Genomic DNA, 21,384 nt, shown 5'->3' with positions numbered 1-21,384 from the left:
GAAGTGGAGTGGTAATTGTTTTTGTAGTAGCCACAATAATTCATCAAAGTGAACGATGCGGACACGTTTGTCACTGGAAACCTTCTAATACACTTTTGTGTAAGTTGTATGCAAATATACTACTTGTTTATATTGACAAATGTGCTGTTTTGCACTGCAATATTGTTCTATTATTACTATGTGCTATTGTGTGCTTAGCTGTAGTGTAGCTGCCAGTAGCCTACCTATTTTCTGAAATGGGATCAGGTTGATAAAAGTAAAACTACTCACCCTGTGAGACATGATGTAAGGGGAACTGTCGCCCGGTGGCCTTTTATAGGAACTGCATGAGCCGCTCACTGTTGTGTGCTAATCGTTACCCTTCCCCCCGCAGCGAGCAGCCCATCTTCAGCACGCGGGCGCACATCTTCCAGATCGACCCGGCCACCAAGAAGAACTGGGTGGCCACCAGCAAGCACGCCGTCACCGTCTCCTACTTCTTTGACAGCACCAGGAACGTGTACCGGATCATCAGCCTGGACGGAACCAAGGTCCTGGATGACACGTAAAAACCCCCACAATGCTGTTTCCTCTGGCCTTGTTGTTTACACCTTGGTGAGGATCTGGATAAAGGTGCTCAGGCGCGCGTGTGTTTTCAATGTGATAGCACCGAGGGAACCGGGAGTACCTCCTATCGGCAGGTACTGATGTAATGCTAGCTTATTGAACAGTCTTGGACTCCGCAGTCTCCTCTTGGCTGCAGCTGCCCCGTAAACGCGGGAGACCCTCGTTGCACTCTGATGTTAGCATGCAGCTGTGGATGATGGCATGGCAGTTTCCACCAAAATAAACATAGCGTTAGCTTACCCTGTCGCGATGTCCACGTGCCCTCAGTCTCCATGAAGATGTAAATGCCTTGTTGCATTCTGATAGCATGTACTCTGGCTGTGGATGATAGCATGGGCAGTTTAAACAAAACAAAAAAAAAAGCACACTCGCTACTCGCTAGCTTAAGCTTACCCTGTTCTGTGTGGACTCCGCAGTCTCCCCATGGCTGCAGCTGCCCGGCACACGCAAGAGACCCTCGTTGCTCTCTGATGTTAGCATGTAGCTGTGGATGATAACCAGTGTTGGGTTAGTTACTGAAAACCAGTAGCTAGTGTCGGAGGCAGATATTTACATATATCCGAATTTAAGTGTTACTTCTTTTGATTTCATAATCATATTACAAAACAGCTAGTGTTTTTCTTCCAATTGTGGTCTTTTGGTTGTCTGCAAAACTGTGTGCTTAACCTTGAATGAGGAATGTTAGAGAGAGATAATGGACATTTGTTTTGGCTAGAGACACAGGACTGCCAGGGACTTAAGAGGGGAGAGGGTGATTCGGGGGGCAGACCATCTTAGCGGCGCAATTGAATGTTCTATGCTGGACTGGTCTCAAATGTATATATATGCAAAGCTTTGCAAATATATTACAAAATACCTATTCTGTCTCTGGTGGTTTTTCAACTCAGCTTTAAGTGTCGTAAAGAGCTTGGGAGCGACTTGTGACTTGAATTCCCTGGGAGGAACAACTGGTCCAAAACGCAACACTAGTTAGTTACTAGTTACTTTATTTCAAAAGTAACTCAGTTACTAACTGTTAATTACACCAAAAAGTAATGCGTTATTGTGAAAAGTAACTATTTAGTTACTACTTTTTTTTTTAAAGCTCCCATTAATGCCCTTTTAGCCTTCATTTCAGTACTGTTATTGCACTGGAGAATAATACAATGTGTTGATCAACTTGACATGCATTTGCATCACTGAACTCTGCTAAGCAATGTGCTCTACATACAACACACAAAGACAAAGATATGTTTCAAAGGGCCAATTTATTTCAGGCCAGAACAAATTGACAAAACTATGTTAGATAGCTGCATCATAACATACATAAGTAACAAACAGCATACAGTAATAACAACATAGCTGTAAACCAAGGAAGGCACATATGACATACATAAAGCCTAACCAGGCATTTTTTTCTCTCAAGGAATTGTGAAATAAAATCATGACTTCATGAGATCAACACTGTACTGAAGCTCAGAACACTCTACGCATTTCCCCAGTTTTAGTTTAGAGATAAAGAAAGATTGGCCTGGCCCACTAGGATCCCTCTTTATGTTTGTGAACTTTATAGTCTATACATTTAGAGTGATGTGATAATCAAACACTCTAGAAGTCTAGAATGAAAGAGTATATAAGGAAATTGACAAGAGTGTGTGTACCTTCAGTGCTGAATGATGAGCAGAGGCAGAGTTTGGAGTGTCTTCCTTAGCTCGCTTTCCATGTTTACGTCCTCACTGTCCAGGTACGTGAAAATGTTTTCCGTGCCATTTGCTGTTTGACGCCGCTATCATGCTAATTAGTTGCCTGAAAGCGGGTGACTCCACTGTAGAAATAGCCTGCATGTCTTCTAGCACATACGCTGCAAGGCTCTATCAATGTTGTCCTCGCTAGCAGTGCCTCCGTTAAAATCCTTAGGTGGAGGTGAAGTGGCATCGGAGTCTGTGCCTCTCTTTACTAGCTTCGTCGAAGCATGTTGCCTTTGTAGCTGTTTCAGCAGATTTGAATTGATGTTTTGGGCAGTAGATAGAATCTTTGATCCAAGACACAACTTAAATTTAACTAAAATGTTCTTTTCTTTGTGCTCGACAAAAGAAAAGTAGTGAGAATATCTCCATGTTAAGAAACTCGACTGCGGCTCCGCCATGATGTCTTGTTAGTAGACACAGAGCGCGCCTCTTCTCTTCTCCCCGTTGTGACTCAAGAAGATTCAGAAGGACGACACCGCAGCGCTTCAATAAAACACACTCAGAACTTCTGTCTCTAGCCGATACTACATAAAAAATAACGTAAAATAACGCAGTAACGTATCATGTAGCAACGGTAACTGAGTTACTGAATGTAAAAAATAACGCGTTAGACTACTCGTTACCGCCGATAATAACGACGTTACAGTAACGCGTTACGAAGTAAGTAAGTTAGTCCATACTTGCCAACTTTGAGACCTCCGATTTCGGGAGGTGGGGGGGCGTGGTCGGGGGTGGGGCGGGGGCGTGGTTGGGGGCGTGGTTAATATATATATATATATATATATATATATATATATATATATATATATATATATATATATATAAGAAATACTTGACTTTCAGTGAATTCTAGCTATATATATATATATATATATATATATATATATATATATATATATATATATATATATATATATATATATATATATATATATATATATACATACATAAATAAAAGAAATACTTGAATTTCAGTGTTCATTTATACACACACATAACACTCCTCTACTCATTGTTGAGTTAAGGGTTGAATTGTCCATCCTTGTTCTATTCTCTGTCACTATTTCAGAACACACACATTATACAAATATACATTATAAAATCAATAAGAAAACGGGAGCTCTAATTTGGGAGTCTGAATTAGGATCAGAAGTTCCTATATAAACATTGCGCACTCACGTCGCCTTTTTGTATTGATTACTGCAGCTGTGCACTGGATTCATTCACAAATACAAACTACAACTCACAAACACTTTAGAGTTAGGCTCCACCATCAGAATGTGTACTTAAACTTATAAAGATCACATGGATATTCTTCAGTGAGTTGATTCACCAAAACTAACCTGTTATACAGGAGGAAAAAGCACACAGGACGTTTCAATTGTTCACAGACTGGTCGCGCTCATCAGAATGACAAGACACTTCCGGTCTGCAGGTGATAGCATTCAATTGGGAAGAAACGCCCTACTGCCCCCTACTGACCAATGTGAATACTGATAAATGTGTAATGACAGCTCCAAAAACGAATTCAAACCACAAAATAAACTAAAAAAATAAACACAAAAATGTGACACATTATGGGTGGGTCACATATGCATGTACAACAGGCTGTCAACACGTCATTCAGGTCCGCATGGAGCTGGAGGGGGCGTGGCCCCAAGCTCCGCCTGAATTTCGGGAGATTTTCGGGAGAAAATTTGTCCCGGGAGGTTTTCGGGACAGGCGCTGAATTTCGGGAGTCTCCCGGAAAATCCGGGAGGGTTGGCAAGTATGAGTTAGTCCCAACACTGAGTTTAGACAAAAATAAACACACCTGCTAGCTTTAGCTTACCCTGTTGCGATGTCCTAGCTCTGCATTTGTGGACTCCGCAGTCTCCCCCTGGCTGCAGCTGCCCTGTACACGCAAGAAACCCTCGTTGCACTCTGATGTCAGCATGTAGCTGTTGATGACAGCAAAATAAACACTTTCTAGCGATAGCTTACGGTGTTGCTATGTCTTAGCGCTGTGTTGTTGGGCTCCGCAGTCTCCACTTTGCTTCATCTGCCCTCAGTCTCCTCGCCAGTAGGATTAGTTGAGAAGTAAACACAGGAGGGCCTGGTTCTCCTCCGTTGTAGCTTGTTAGCATGTCCTCAGTCCTCAGTGGGGCGGTATAGCTCGGTCGGTAGAGTGGCCGTGCCAGCAACTTGAGGGTTCCAGGTTCGATCCCCTAGTAACTGCCGTTGTGTCCTTGGGCAAGACACTTTACCCACCTCCTCCCAGTGCCATCCACGCTGGTTTAAATCTAACCTTGATATTGGGTTTCACTATGTAAAAGCGCTTTGAGTCACTAGAGAAAAGCGCTATATAAATATAATTGACTTCAGTCATAAGGAGACATGCTGGCAAGCGGCGGTGTTAGAGTGGTTGAAGTGTGACGTACGTTTGTGGTGTTGCCCAGGCCGTCATCAACAGCACCATCACCCCCAACATGACCTTCACCAAGACGTCGCAGAAGTTCGGCCAGTGGGCCGACAGCCGCGCCAACACCGTCTACGGCCTGGGCTTCTCGTCCGAGGGCCACCTCAGCAAGGTCTCCATCCACCGCCGCCGCCCGTCGGCGTGGGCGACGGCCAGTGACCGCGCGACTTTTCTTTCCAGTTTGCAGACAAGTTTGCGGAGTTCAAGGAGGCGGCGCGGCTCGCCAAGGAGAAGAACCAGGAGAAGATGGAGTTCACCAGCACGCCCTCTCAGGTAAACAAACATGGCCGCATTTTACGGCCGATTCTTCTTTAGCGCCCGTGCTACATCGCGCGTGCTAAGCTAACGCCCGTCGCCTCCCTCTGCCCGACCGCTCCACAGGGCGGCGCTGTGACACGGAAGGTGTTAGCGGCCAACAAACACGCTTTAAAGAAGGTAAACGTAACATGGCGGCCCCTCCCACTCTCAAACAAGCTCCTCCCACTTCCCGTTTGGTGGCATCGTCTTTGGTCTCATCTAATTTGACTTTCCCCCGTTAACACATACTTCAAACTTCCATCCATCCATTTTCTACCGCTTATTCCCTTTGGGGTCGCGGGGGGCGCTGGAGCCTATCTCAGCTACAATCGGGCGGAAGGCGGGGTACACCCTGGACAAGTCGCCACCTCATCGCAGGGCCAACACAGATAGACAGACAACATTCACACTCACATCCACACACTAGGGCCAATTTAGTGTTGCCAATCAACTTATCCCCAGGTGCATGTCTTTGGAAGTGGGAGGAAGCCGGAGTACCCGGAGGGAACCCACGCAGTCACGGGGAGGACATGCAAACTCCACACAGAAAGATCCCGAGCCCGGGATTGAACCCAAGACTACTCAGGACCTTCGTATTGTGAGGCAGATGCACTAACCCCTCTCCCACCGTGAAGCCCTACTTCAAACTTGATTATTATTATAGTTCCGCACGTTTCCCTTACACTTAATACGAGACGATCCGGCCAACGAACCCCCACATATGTCATACTGTCGTAAAGGTCTCGTTCGCGCCAATGAAGGTACTTTGAATTAGGAACATTTCGTGTTACCATGGCAACGCTATTCACAAAGTAAAACAAAAATGGGCCAATCGAATGGGTACATTTGTGAGAAATACAGTATATATTAAATTATTTTTAATAATATCAAAAATAAAAAAATGTAAAAAACTCTGTATTGACAGTTATTTACATTATAATATAATATTTAAATGTTACCTATTTAAAAATAAATTTTGTTGGTATTATTAAAATTATAAACAACAAATATAATTACAATAAAAACTTACACTTTTTAAAATGTCATCATTTCAGATATTTAAAAAAACAATTTCAATTTTATTAAAAATAAAAATGATAAAATATAATAAAATTATGTTATTATAAATAACACAAAATGTATGCCATTTGTATTTTACTTTTTAAAATATAATTAAAATGTTTTCCCTAACAGTAGCTCCTTTGAATTCCTTCTAAGTCTATAACAAGATCTGATAGCTCAGTTACAGCTCTTGTTATTACCAAATCTGTGTTGTTTTATGTTGCACCATTGCACCAAGAAAAATACCTAGTTTGTGAACCCGTTCTCAAACAATGGCAATAAAACGATTCTGATTCTGATTTTGATTTAAATTGTACATATGTAATTTTACTAGTATTAAAAAATAAAAATAATCAAATCCAACAATTTTAAATTAAACAAAAATGTATGAATTTTTATTTTATTATTTTCCAATCATAATTGTATTATTTATTAATTTACATCTTAAATATTTTAAATATACATAATATACACTTTATAATATAAAAAAATGTAAAACAAAATAATAAATAATAAAACTTGAGATAGACATTTTTATTTTAATGCATAACTACAATATGATACGTGTTCACATTTTTAAATAAATGTATTTTATTAGAATTAAAAATAAAAATAATAAAATACAACAATTATAATTAAAATAAACATGTCTATTTTTATTTTTAAATATAATTACATTATGATTTGAATATTATAAACATTACCGTACATATTTTAAATAAATATATATTTTTTATGATTTCAAACAACTGATATACTACAATAAAACTGGGAATAAAAAAAAAAAAATCCATCCATCTATCCATCCATTTCCTACCGCTTGTCCCTTTCGGGGTTGCGGGGAGTGCTGGAGATTGCGTGTCTACCGGCAATGAAATCCAAACGTTTGTGTCGCCCAGGAGTCCACCAGCAGTCTTGCCCCGCCGTCGCCTTTGACCTCTGAGAGCGTGAACGGCACAGAGGACGAGAGGGCAGCGCCCGACATGCCGCAGCCCTTTGAAGCCCGGGGCGGAGCAGAGCCTTCCCACAATGCACTTGTCTTCTCCCACAGGTGGGTGACGCACTTACAGTCTTACAATAAGAATACAAATGCTGCTTTCAAGATGTAACACAAACTACTTCAATAATAATACATTTAACAATAACAAATATATAAAAAAAAAAAAAGATACAACTTTTTTTTTTTTAAGTAACTATCGGTCATGATTGAAATAATACATTCATTCAATATGATTATTTAGGATCATATTTCGCAATTTCAATTTGTTTTTATTTAATTTGATTAAAACTACTTATGTAATTTATTAAATCATTTGGTCATGAATTAAATCATTTTAATTAATTCACATTTACCATAATTTACTCATATTTTAATTGTTTATTTAATTTGTAAGAAACAATGCATCAGAGAAATATCCAGAAATAATCCACAAAGTTTCTCTCGCATGATCACATGCAATATATTTCATATCAATAATACTCCTGTGTGTTAATATATTTTATTTTTATTTGTATTTGTATTTGTATTTGTATTTTTATTTGTATTTTTATTTTTGTTTGTCTTTATTTTTTATTTTATTTTATTTTATAATTTCATACAATTTTAATTTTTTTATTTGTAAAATGTGTCTTTATATTAGAAATATGGACATTTTGAATCATAATCTAATTTTAGAAATAAAAAACTAAAAATGTATCATCATATTTTATCATTTTTATTTGTAATACTAATTAAATGTATTTATGTATACGATTTAAATATTGTATCGTAATTAGATTTTAAACTACAACAAAAAAGTCCAATACAAATTTTTATATATTTTTAATATTAGCGTTCGCTTTTGTTACATTTTGTTTTTATTTTCAATATTTTTGAAATCAATTTTTATGTATATTGTGATTTTAATATTATAAACATTACATATTTTAAATAAATATTTTTTATTAATTTCAAACAAATGATATACTACAATAAAACCAAGAATAAAAAAATTATATCCATCCATCCATTTTCTACTGCTTGTCCCTTTCGGGATCGCGGGGGGTGCTGGAGCCTATCTCATGTAAAATTTGAATATATGAAATAATGTAATTATATGTACCTAAAAATATATATAATTATTATTGTTGTATTTTATCATTTTCATTAGTAATACTGATAAAATGTACTTTTTCAATAATTCAAATATGTAAAATCGAAATATTCTATCATAATCTAAATATATTTAAAAAATAAGATACAAATAACGATACGAATGCAGCTGAGATAGGCTCCAGCACCCCCCGCAACTCCGAAAGGGACAAGCGGTAGAAAATGAATGAATGGAAGGATGGATGGATATAATTTTTTTATTCTTGGTTTTATTGTAGTATATCATTTGTTTGAAATGACAAAAAAATTACATTTATTTAAAATATGTAATGTTTATAATATTAAAATCATAATGTAATTATATTTAAGAATAAAAATAGACATTTCTATTTTAATTATAATTGTTGTATTTTATTATTTTTATTTTTAATTCTAATAAAATATATTTATTTCAAAATATGAACATGTATCATATTTTAGATATACTTAAAAATAAAAATGTCTATCTCAAGTTTTATTTTTTATAATTGTGTTTTAAATTTTTTAATATTATAAAGTGTATTTTATGTATATTTGAAATATTTAAGGTTTAAATTAATAAAAAAATACAATTATGATTGGAAAATAATAAAATAAATATTCATACATTTTTGTTTAATTTAAAATTGTTGGATTTGATTTTTTTTATTTTTAATACTATAAAATTACATATATACAATTTTAATGGCAAACATTTTAATTATATTTTAAAAACTAAAATAAAAATGGCATACATTTTGTATCATTTATAATGACATAATTTTATTGTATTTTATCATTTTTATTTTTAATAAAATTTAAATTAGTTTTTCAAATAAAAGAGTAAGTTTTTATTGGGATTATATTTGTTGTTTATAATTTTAATAATACTAACAAAATGTATTTTTAAATAGGTAAAATGTAAATATTATATTATATTGTAAATAACTGTCAATACAGAGGTTTTTATTTTTATTTTTTATTTTTTGATATTAAAAATAATTGAATATATATTTCTCACAAATGTACCCATTCGATTGGCCCGTTTTTTTTTATTTGTGAATGCCACGGTAACACGAAATGTTCCTATTTCAAAGTACCCCCATTGGCGCGAACGACGGTATAACATATGTGGGGGTTCGTTGGCTGGATCGTCGCGTATTAAGTGTAAGAGAAACGTGCGGAACTATAATAATAATCAAGTATGTGGAATAATAATGTGGGCCCATAATAATAGTATTAATAGCAGCCATCTTGTAATATTGTTGTTATGAAGTGATAGCAACGTATGTTATGTATGTGCTAGCAAGCCGCTAACGTCTTCATGCGTGTCCGCAGCTCCCCGAGCGTCAACAAGCACTGGGAGGCGGAGCTAGCGGCACTAAAAGGCAACAACGCTAAACTAACGGCGGCGCTGCTGGAGTCTACAGCTAACGTGAAACAGTGGAAGCAGCAGCTGGCCGCCTACCAAGAGGAGGCGGAGCGGCTGCATAGACGGGTATGAAGGTCAATCTGCAAGTTTGCGCCTTTTTTTGTTTGTTTAAAAAAAAAAAAAAAAACTTGCGCAAAGGTGACGGAGCTGGAGTGCGTCAGCGGGCAGACCACGGCGACGAGGTCGGACAAGACGGCGCTGAACCGCACCATCGAGGAGCTGGAGGAGGCGCTGAGGAGCAAGGAGGACGTACGTGCGTGCGCACGCTCACGTACACGCCTGTCAACTCTGACCTCTGTGCCTCCTCTCTCGCCAGGAGTTGGAGCGTCTGAAGATGGACGTGCAGAGTGCCAACCAGTTTCACTCCCAAAGAGACTCGCTCACACACAAGCTGCAGGTGAGGAAGGGGGCGGGGCTTACACGTAGGGTTGGGCGATATGGCCTTTTATTAATATCTCGATATGTTTAGGCCATGTCACGATACACCATATATATCTCCATATTTTACCTTAGCCTTGATGCATATAATCACAGCAGTATGATGATTCTATGTGTCTACATTAAAACATTCTTCTTCATACTGCATTAATATATGCTACTTTTACACTTTCATGCAGAGAGGGAAATCACAACTAAAAGTGTATTTATTAAACAGTTATTAAGCAGTAGCACAAACATTCATGTCATTTTAAAACAGAAAGTGCAAGATTGTCAGAGACATTTTAAAACAAGCTATTAGTGCACTTTTGTGCATGATGTCACTAAGGTGACATATCAAAACAACACTATATTAAAGTGCACTTTTGTGCAAGATGTCCCTAAGGCAGCGTTTCTCAAAGTGTGGGGCGCGCCCCACTGGTGGGGAATAGAGACATGACAGGTGGGGCGCGAGGAACGGGAGGAAATTTCACTTTAAATTTTTATTTATTTTTTATATTCTTAGATTATTTTTTTTACTATGCTTTCATTTTCTATACACACTGTAAATCACTTTGTGATTCTGTCTGTGAAATCCGCTATATAAATAAATGGAAATTACCGGTACTTATTTTTACTGTAGGCTTTATATTTCTCGGTACGAGAGAAAGTTTGACAGACATAGCAACAGTAACAAATGGGGCCGGGGCTAAGCGGAACAAACTTTCACGCGGATTGGTAGCAGGCTAATGTGTGGGCCACAATTACACAAATATATACATTTGTGACTCGCACCTCAAAGGTCGTCGAGCCAGAGCCAGCGCCTGCAGAGAAACAAAAATGTGACGGGCACACACTTTGTCATTCACCGGGAAGCACTCGCGTCAAGGCAGCTCAGCCCCGAACTCAATGAGGTTTTAACAGATGTGAGCGCGGTAAATTTGATCAAAACACGACCACTGAAAGTGCGACTGTTCTCTGCACTGTGTGAGGAAATGGGAGCTGATCATACAGCCGTGCTGTTTCACAGTGAAGCAAGGTGGCTCTCCCGGGGAAAAGTGCTGTCACTCGCCCTTTTGATTTATTATTGAACTTGATGCAAGTTATAACACTTTTGTTTTATTTATTATTGAACTTGATGCAAGTTATAACACTTTTTTTGATTTATTATTGAACTTGATGCAAGTTATTTGATTTATTATTGAACTTGATGCAAGTTATAACACTTTTATTTGATTTATTATTGAACTTGATGCAAGTTATAACACTTTTTTTGATTTATTATTGAACGTGATGCAAGTTATAACACTTTTTTTGATTTATTATTGAACTTGATGCAAGTTATAACACTTTTTTTGATTTATTATTGAACTTGATGCAAGTTATAACACTTATTTGATTTATTATTGAACTTGATTCAAGTTATAACACTTTTTGATTTATTATTGAACGTGATGCAAGTTATAACACTTGTTTTGATTTATTATTGAACTTGATGCAAGTTATAACACTTATTTGATTTATTATTGAACTTGATTCAAGTTATAACACTTTTTTTGATTTATTATTGAACGTGATGCAAGTTATAACACTTTTTTTGATTTATTATTGAACTTGATGCAAGTTATAACACTTTTGTTTTATTTATTATTGAACTTGATGGAAGTTATTTTATTTATTATTGAACTTGATGCAAGTTGTACCACAGCTGCACAGTTATTTTATTTATCATTGAACTTGATGTTATTTTATGTTATTGAGTTTGAATGTATACAACTTGATGTTCAATAAATTTGAAAATGTTAAAGCTTGGCATTAGCGCTCTGTTGGAGCGATGGGGGCAGGTGGGGCTTGAAAACTCCCCCTTGTCCAAAGTGGGGGATGACAAAAAAAGTTTGAGAACCACTGCCCTAAGGTGACATATCAAAACAACACTAAATTAAAGTGCACTTTTGTGCATGATGTCCCTAAGGTGACATATCAAAACAACACTAAATTAAAGTGCACTTTTTGTACATAACGCCACTACAATAGTTTAAAACAAATAAAGTGCACTTTTGTGCAAGATGTCCTTAAGGTGACATATCAAAACAACACTAAATTAAAGTGCACTTTTGTGCATGATGTCCCTAAGGTGACATATCAAAACAACACTAAATTAAAGTGCATTTTTGTGCAAGATGTCCCTAAGGTGACATATTAAAACAACACTAAATTAAAGTGCACTTTTTGTACATAATGCCACTACAATAGTTTAAAACAAATAAAGTGCACTTTTGTGCAAGATGTCCCTAAGGTGACATATCAAAACAACACTAAATTAAAGTGCACTTTTGTGCATGATGTCCCTAAGGCAGTGGTTCTCAAACTTTTTTGGTCATCCCCCACTTTGGACAAGGGGGAGTTTTCAAGCCCCACCTGCCCCCATCGCCCCAACAGAACGCTAATGCCAAGCTTAACATTTTCAAATTTATTGAACATCAAGTAACATCAAGTTGTACACATTCAAACTCAATAACATAAAATAACATCAAGTTCAATAATAAATAAAATAACTGTGCAGCTGTGGTATAGCTTGCATCAAGTTCAATAATAAATAAAACAAAAGTGTTATAAATTGCATCAAGTTCAATAATAAATCAAGAAAAGTGTTATAACTTGCATCAAGTTCAATAATAAATCAAATAAAAGTGTTATAACTTGCATCAAGTTCAATAATAAATCAAATAACTTGCATCAAGTTCAATAATAAATAAAATTAAAGCTGCAAGCAGCATTGGTCGGGCCCGCGTATTTGGCAGGTGCTAGTCATAAGTGTCCCAATACTTTTGTCTACTTTTAGTCTGAAGTGTCCCAAGACTTTTGTCTAGTGTACCTACCGGTACCTTGTCTGCATTGTGTGGGCATGTTGGTGCTTCCTGCTTTTAAGCAGCCATCTTAAAAAACAGCAGCGCAGCAGCATCAGCGCAGCGGTTCTTTGAAGGCTCATAAAATCAAAACCGGAGCAGTTAGAAAAAAAGCGCTTCTGTCATTGTAATCACAACGGTTCAATCTCTCTCCTGTGTTAGTTTGAAGCCGAAACGACAAACGCGCTCAGAGGAGATCGTTTTTGAAGGAAGGTGACCGGTTTTTACAAAAAATTTGTTTTGAAGAGGGAATAGCAAACTTCCTGTTGATTTTTGCTGGGGGTTGTCAATCTATGAAATGTAGGTCTAAGTGAGACCTACATAGAGGTTTTTGTTTCATGTCTCTCCGACTTTCCCAGTGGGAGTTACAGGCAGTTTTGTAATTTTTTTCTTCCGAGGAGCAGTTTTTTTTGCGTTTTATTAAAAAATTGCAGTAGAGTGCAATTTTTAGATTTGGGGTTAGGTTTTTTTTTTAGATCGCAATTTTAGCCAGTCCTGATGTGTGTGTTCAGTTTGGTGAGTTTTGAAGCATGTTAAGGGGGTCAAATTACAGCTCAAAGAGGCAAAAGTGACTGTTTTTAGTACTTTTTTGTCTTGAAGGGGGAATTGCCAACTTCCTGTTGATTTTTGCCCGAGGATATACAATTATGAAAGGTAGGTGTAAGTCAGACCTACATAGAGGTTTTTGTTTCATGTCTCTCCGACCTTCCTAGTGGGAGTTACAGGCAGCTTAGTTTTTTTTTCTTTTTAGGGGGCGCTAGAGCGCAATTTTGAGTTTTTGGGTTCGTTTTTTTTTTAAAAGGCAATTTTCGCAGGTCCTGATGTGTGGGTCAAATATGGTGAGTTTTGAAGCATTTTAAGTGGGTCAAATTAGTGCTCAAAGAGGCGGCGGAAGAAAAAAGAAAGAATAAAGAATAAAACCTTACAAATACAATAGGTCCTTATGTCCCATTGCACTTATGCAATGGGCCATGCGGGCCCTAATAAAAGTGCCACTTTGCAATCTTTGCAAAAAAAGAGGAGCTATGCATTTGGCAAGACAGGGCAAGTGACAGCACTTTGCCTCGGGAGAGCCACTTTGCTTCACTGTGAAACAGCACGGCTGTGTGATCAGCTCCCATTTCCTCACACAGTGCAGAGAACAGTCGCGCTTTCAGTGGTCGTGTTTTGATCAAATTTACCGCGCTCACAACATGTTAAAACCTCATTGAGTTCGGGGCTGAGCTGCCTTGACGCGAGTGCTTCCCGGTGAATGACACAGTGTGTCCAATGCGCATTTGGCGCAACCCTCTTTATTAGAGCCTGCAGCCTGTTTCTTGACCCTGCCATGGTCTGTGCGCCATCAGAGCAAAAGCCCACAAAGTTTTCCCATTTAAGGTCGTGTTCTTTGAGGAAACTGTCCATTATCTTGAACGGCTCATCAGCAGTGGCTCTATTTTTGATGTATTTGCAAAACAGCAAATCCTCGCACAGTGACTCGCCATTCACAAAGCGGACGTATGCGATGAACAGGCAGTCTTTATTGCTGTCAGTAGCTTCGTCCACTTGTAAAGCAAAACCACTTTCTTTTCATTTGTCTACAAGTTGTTCCTCAAGATCACTTGCAATGTCGCATATACGTCTCGCCACTGCGTCGTTTGACAGTGGGACAGCTTTTAATTTTGCTGCGCTTGTCTCGTCAAATTTGTTCCGCTTAGCCACGCCCCCATTAGTTACTGTTGCTATGTCTGTCAAACTTTCGCTCCTCCCTAGAAATTTAAAGCCTACAGGAAAAATAAGTAATTTACATTTCTTTATATAGCAGATTTCACAGACAGAATCACAAAGTGATTTACAGTGTGTATAGAAAATGAAAGCATAGTAAAAAAGAAATCTAAGAATATAATAAAAAATAAAGTGAAATTTCCTCCCGTTCCTCGCGCCCCACCTGTCATGTCTCTTTTCCCCACCAGTGGGGCGCGCCCCACACTTTGAGAAACGCTGCCCTAAGGTGACATATCAAAACAACACTAAATTAAAGTGCACTTTTGTGCATGATGTCCCTAAGGTGACATATCAAAACAACACGTTACCCATGTTGCTACCTCTCTGCTCGGCGAGGGTATGACGTTGCACGCGCGACAGTATGTGACGTATGTAAGAAGGTGCGCTTGTTTTATGTCTCTGTGAGAAGGAGAGACAAGAGTGACAAATGCCTGTAGTGTAATGTCTGCAGCTAAAAGCAACTGCGTGAGAACGTGTACTCCAATATCACCATATAGTCATTTTCTATATCGCACAGCAGTGTTTCCCACAGGACAGGCATCTATTTGTGGTGGTGTGGTCAGGGTGTGGGGGGTGGCGGCGGCAGCGGCGATGACTAAGAAGAACGCGGAGTTGGAATATAATTACAACATTTTATGTACATATTTATATACAGATTTGAACAATTAGTGATTCACTGAAATATATTTATTAATTGTGGTTCTTACAAAAAATATATCTTATAAAATATAAAAGCTAAAATGTCTCTTAAAGCTCTGCCCCTTTAATTAGTGAATACTAAATAATTTAACTTTAGCCTACTACTACAACCATATTATTTACCAGCAACATGAAGTGAAACAGAGGCAGAGGTGTCCTGCCACAGTCAGTCAACCTCCTCCTCCTCCTCCTCCTCCTCCTGCTGCTGCTGAACAGGTCGCACCTGTGGTCCGGACTGTAGGCCTACCTCCTCTCCAAGTCGAGCCCTTTTCGGCCATTGAAAATATTTTTCTATACTCATCTGTGTGCAGGAGTGAACATCCAACATTAGAATTTATTACTAACGAGCAGAAGCGCTCTATGTACAGTGCCGTCTAACCTTAAGCGGCAGCAGCTCAACACATGCAGGGTTCAACGTTAAGGTTTTTTTCTACTTGCCTGACTTCTCAAATCTACTTGCCCCAATATTTTTACTTCTCCTGCCTAGGTTTTTTTTCTGGCTGTGTAGTGCTCATGGCTTATATCTTACTAAAATTCTTCCCGTTGACTATTTACAACACTACACAGTATTTATTATTATTATTATTATTATTATTATTATCTATAATTACATTTAAATGGCATTGCATACATGTAAAATTAAATGCTATTTTAATTATTTGACCAGTAGCAGTTACACCTATCCGAACAGGTCAGCCACCTGTTTAAAGCCCGATTACAGTTGAAATCTTGAAATGAAGGGCCTTTAATGGCCAAAACATTAACCTGGACAACATTTTAACAGCTGGTTGGCTCAGATTTTATTCTTTTCATTGCATTCACATGCTGCAGTGGACAATTTAGCTTCAGTCCATGTGTGTTTATTGACAGTCAAACAGCGGCGGTGTTAATGAAGCAGCGTCAGTGAAACGCTCGGTGAAATCGCGGATTAACGTTAAATATATGACGAGCCGCGAGCGATGCAGCTATAACCTGTCTACCTATAACACCTGTAAAAATGAAGCAATGCTACCACGCTAGCAAGCGTTAGCTAGCCGGCTATGAGCCACCAAGCTGCTAACTATCGCCAAAAGGCACCATTTAAGTTTTTTTCCCTATGGCATCCTGGATCAAGGCTTTCAGCAGCTTTTGGACGTTTGAGGTAGAAACGTAGGAAGCGCCATCATTATGAAAAGCAGCCGGCGAGTATTTTAATCCCGTCCATCCCTCTTCTTCTTCGTCTTCTTCTTCTTCTGGCCCACCAGGTGAATTAAGTGCTATTGGCGGAGTTACAATGCATAGTAGGCTACCGCCACCTACTGCACCGGAGGTGTAACTACAAGCAACATTCACAGACAGTCCCATTGCTTTTATGAGCGGTCGAGCGAGTCAAAAGCCGAAAAATCCATTTGTGGCGGACGTAATTCTTTCGTGGCGGGCCGCCACAAATAAATGAATGTGTGGGAAACACTGCACAGAGACAAACCCGCGATATATCGCCCAGCCCTACTTACACGGGACGTGGGAGTCGGTAACGGAGCCTTGTCCACCCGCAGACGGTGGAGCAGATGAACCAGGCGCTGGAGGCCCAGCTGGGCGAGCTGGAGCAGCGCGTGGAGGCCGACCGGCGCGAGAGGGAAACCTTCCGGCAGAGTCTGCGCTCGCTGCTGCAGCTGCTGGACGGCAAGATCCTGGAGCTCAGCCAGCTGAGGGAGGCGCTGGCCAAACTGCTGGAGTGCAGCTAAGGCGGCCGACATCTTTGTTTACACCTTCCGTTCGCCACGTTTACAAGAGCCAAGTCCGAGCGGCTTGGATCCCACTTGCCTTCCTGCAACGTTTGATGATTTGTCTTGTCTTTTCCTATGACATCAGCAGCCAAAAGCCAGGACTTGCGCCAAGGTACGCTCTTCTCTGGCCGCGCACAGGAGGGCGCCAGTGAGCAACACTTTCAGGTACTTTCACTTTCTGGTGCACGCGTTCCAAAAAAAAGACTTTTTTCTTCTTCTTCTTGTTGCCACTAAATCTCTGGTACTTTTTAGTTACTATTTAAAACTGGCAATATTTTCCACTATTTATCAAAGGTTCTGAGATTTTTGTGTTTGATTTTTTTTTTGCCAAATATTTTCCTTTTTTTTGTCGATGTTGCCTTTTGGTAGCGAGATGTTTTTTTGTTTTTTTTCTTCCTCTTGCCAAAAATGAGAAACACTTTTGCTATTCAAGGGCTCGTCGTTGCTTTGAGAGACTTTGTGAATAAACCGCTGGCGTGGAAACGCTCACTAAATTGTGACTTCTCACTTTCTAGTAAAAGACATCAAAACAATCGTCTTTTTTTTTAGTTGGTGATAAACCACAACAAATTACCGTATTTTCCGCACTATAAGGCGCACCTTCAATGAATGGCATATTTCATAACTTTGTCCACCAATAAGCCGCCCCGGACTATAAGCCGCGCCTACGCTGCGCTAAAGGGAATGTCAAAAAAACAGTCAGATAGGTCAGTCAAACTTTAATAATATATTAAAAACCAGCGTTCTAACAACTCTGTTCACTCCCAAAATGTACGCAAATGTGCAATCACAAACATAGTAAAATTCAAAATAGTGCAGAGCAATAGCAACATAATGTTGCTCGAACGTTAATGTCACAACACACAAAATAAACATAGCGCTCACTTTCTGAAGTTATTCTTCATTCGTAAATCCTTCGTCTTCGGTGTCCGAAGTGAAAAGTTGGGCAAATGTGAGATCCAAAATGGACGGTTCCGTCTCGTCGAAGTCATCGGAGTCAGTGTCACTGTTATCCAGCAGTTCTGTGAATCCTGCCTTCCGGAAAGCTCGGACCACAGTTGTGACCGAAATATCTGCCCAGGCATTTACGATCCACTGGCAGATGTTGGCGTCGTCTGGCGCTGCCTCCGTCTTAGTGAATGTGTGTTCGCCTTCTGTCATCCATTGTTCCCACGCAGTTAGCAGTCTAGCTTCGAGTGCCCTGTTGACACCAATATCTAGCGGCTGGAGGTCTTTTGTCAATCCACCCGGAATGACGGCGAGTATTGAATTAAGCGCGTAAGCGTGTCTCTTAACGTGATGTTATGAGCTAGCAAATATAACAACTACACTACCCAGCATGCAACGATAGTTACGAGCATGCGCGGTAGCCCTGAGAAGCGTTGTATGCTGGCAGTTAGAATGTGGTTATGAGCACGCTGTGAGTAAACGTTGAGAACTCAGTTAACACGCCTCGTCTGCATTATTTATAATTAGACAGACAACACACTTAATAGGAGCCATTTTGGGGTCTTTACATAAACACACAAATGGAAATGAAACGTCACATATCCCAGCATGCACCGCGCGCTTCTTCTTCTTCCGGGGGCGGGGCGGGTGGTTGCTTACAGTACAAGAAGAAGCGCTTCCTCTTCTATGGGGGCGGGTGCTTACCTTGGCGGTTGCTTGCGTAGAAGAAGAAGCGCTTCCTGCTCTACCGGGAAAAAAGATGGCGGCTGTTTACCGAAGTTGCGAGAACGAAACTTTATGAAAATGAATCTTAATATTTATCCATATATAAAGCGCACCGGGTTAAAAGCCGCACTGTCAGCTTTTGAGTAAATTTGTGGTTTTTAGGTGCGGCTAATTGTGCGGAAAATACGGTAGATGAGGCAATTCCTGAAGGAATTGCGTGTGAATGCTCCAATGCTGAAGAACTGGACAGAATGTAGTATGAATGTAAGAATAGTTTGAATGTTGGAATGGTTTGAATGTTGAAGAGTTTGAATTTCCAGGAAAAAACGGAATTTGGTTTGTAACTTGGGAAAGTGTTAGTTTGAATGTCCAGGATGAGTAGAATGTGTTGATGTTGGAATGGTTTAAATAGGTTGAAAAATGGCCCATTCATTTCAATAGGAACTTTCTTGGAAATTTGGAAATTTCTGGAAAAGCAGGATTTGAAAAAAATTAATAAATAGCATGTACCGTATTTTTAGGACTATAAGTCGCAGTTTTTTTCATAGTTTGGCCGGGCTCCAGTGCGATTTATATGTTTTTTTCCTTCCTTATTATGCATTTTCGACAGGTGCGACTTATACCGTATTTTCCGCACTATTAGCCGCACCTAAAAACCACAAATTTACTCAAAAGCTGACAGTGCGGCTTATAACCCGGTGCGCTTTATATATGGATTAATATTAAGATTCATTTTCATAAAGTTTCGGTCTCGCAACTACGGTAAACAGCTGCCATCTTTTTTCCCCGTAGAAGAGGAAGTGCTTCTTCTTCTACGCAAGCAACCGCCAAGGTAAGCACCCGCCCCCATAGAACAGGAAGCGCTTCTTCTTCTACTGTAAGCAACCACCCGCCCGCGTAGAAGAAGAAGAAGCGCGCGGATATCACGTTTCATTTCCTTTGTGTGTTTACATCTGTAAAGACCACAAAATGGCGACAGGTTTCCGGTTCATGAAAAGACGCAATCTCTCCATCCGCACACGGACTACTATTTCACAGCAACTGCCTAAAGACTTTCAAGAAAAGCTGGCTACTTTCCGTGCATATTGTAAAAACAAGATAGCTGAAAAAAAGATCCGGCCAGAGAACATTATCAACATGGACGAGGTTCCACTGACTTTTGATATTCCTGTGAACCGCACTGTGGATACAACGGGAGCACGTACGGTGAATATTCGCACCACAGGGAATGAGAAGTCATCCTTCACTGTGGTTCTAGCTTGCCATGCTAATGGCCAGAAACTTCCACCCATGGTGATATTCAAAAGGAAGACCTTGCCAAAAGAGACCTTTCCAGCCGGCGTCATCATAAAAGCTAACTCGAAGGGATGGATGGATGAAGAAAAGATGAGCGAGTGGTTAAGGTAAGTTTACGCGAAGAGGCCGGGTGGCTTTTTTCACGCAGCTCCGTCCATGTTGATATACGACTCCATGCGCGCCCACATCACGCTGGTTTTTAATATATTATTAAAGTTTGACTGACCTATCTGACTGTTTTTTTGACATTCCTTTAGCGCAGTTAGATGCGGCTTACAACACGGGGCGGCTTATAGGTGGACAAAGTTTTGAAATATGCCGTTCATTGAAGGCGCGGCTTATAACCCAGGGCGCCTTATGGTGCGGAAAATACGGTACTCCGAAAAATACGGTATGTCCTTAATTAACTGAATTGGTTGGTGTTGGAATTGTTTAAATCGGTCAAGAAATGTTGAAGTAGTAACACTTTTTATTTGAGAAATTCCTGGAATTTCGGGAATTTTTCTAGTGTCTTAACCAACTTGTTCTTTGTCCTAACGATGAGTGTTTTGACAGTTGAATTGAGTTGAAAAATGTGAAAGGAGTCATCGCACTAAAACAAGTTGGAAATAGGTTCCCAAAAAAAAGGAAATTCCTGGAAATTTTTTGAACGTGGAAAAATGATAGTTTGAATGTCCATGATGAGTTGAATGTGTTGAAGGTGGAATGGTTTGAATCGGTTGAAAAATGTGGAAGTTTGAAAAATGTCCCATTCATTTCAATGGGAATTTCATGGAATTTCGGGAAAAGTGGGATTTTTTGGGAAAATGTTAAAAGACTTGAATGAGTTAAAATGGTTGGTGTTGAAATTTTTAAAACAGTTGAGAAATGTTGAAGTAGTAACATGTTGAATTGAGAATTGGTAATATGGAATTCGTGGAATTTCGGGAAAACTGGGAATTTTTCCAGTTCAAAAAACAACTTAGTTTTTTTGTCCTGATTAAGGGAAATGTTTTGACTGTGGAACGGTTGAAGTGTGTGAAAAATGTGGAAGGAGTAGTCGCCAGAAAAAAGGGTGGACATAGGGCTTTGGAAAACCAGGAATTCTGGAAAATCCTGGACATTTTTTGAACTTGGAAAAAGGGTAGTTTGAATTTCCAGGATGGCGGAATGTGTTGAAGGTGGAATAGT

General features: G+C 39.2%; 1 protein-coding gene across 2 annotated transcripts in view; it reads left to right on the top strand.

The window, feature by feature from the left end:
* The window catches only part of LOC133610195 (homer protein homolog 1-like), a 32,750-nt gene extending 15,012 nt beyond the window's left edge, over nt 1-17,738 (top strand). Inside the window, exons 2-10 of one of the 2 annotated variants that reach the window (XM_061966294.2) lie at nt 374-530; nt 4,772-4,903; nt 4,972-5,064; nt 5,173-5,226; nt 7,050-7,201; nt 9,599-9,758; nt 9,831-9,941; nt 10,009-10,089; nt 17,014-17,738. In XM_061966294.2, the coding sequence (XP_061822278.1) occupies nt 374-530; nt 4,772-4,903; nt 4,972-5,064; nt 5,173-5,226; nt 7,050-7,201; nt 9,599-9,758; nt 9,831-9,941; nt 10,009-10,089; nt 17,014-17,202 (1,129 nt within the window). In that variant the 3' untranslated portion in view covers nt 17,203-17,738. The remainder of the gene's footprint in view (nt 1-373; nt 531-4,771; nt 4,904-4,971; nt 5,065-5,172; nt 5,227-7,049; nt 7,202-9,598; nt 9,759-9,830; nt 9,942-10,008; nt 10,090-17,013) is intronic. The other variant, XM_061966293.2, reaches the window with a different exon arrangement.
* Nucleotides 17,739-21,384: the final 3,646 nt, after the last annotated feature.

This window comes from Nerophis lumbriciformis, linkage group LG11, assembly GCF_033978685.3.
Source record: "Nerophis lumbriciformis linkage group LG11, RoL_Nlum_v2.1, whole genome shotgun sequence".
Lineage (NCBI taxonomy): Eukaryota > Metazoa > Chordata > Actinopteri > Syngnathiformes > Syngnathidae > Nerophis > Nerophis lumbriciformis.
This window is presented reverse-complemented; position numbering and strand designations above follow the sequence as displayed.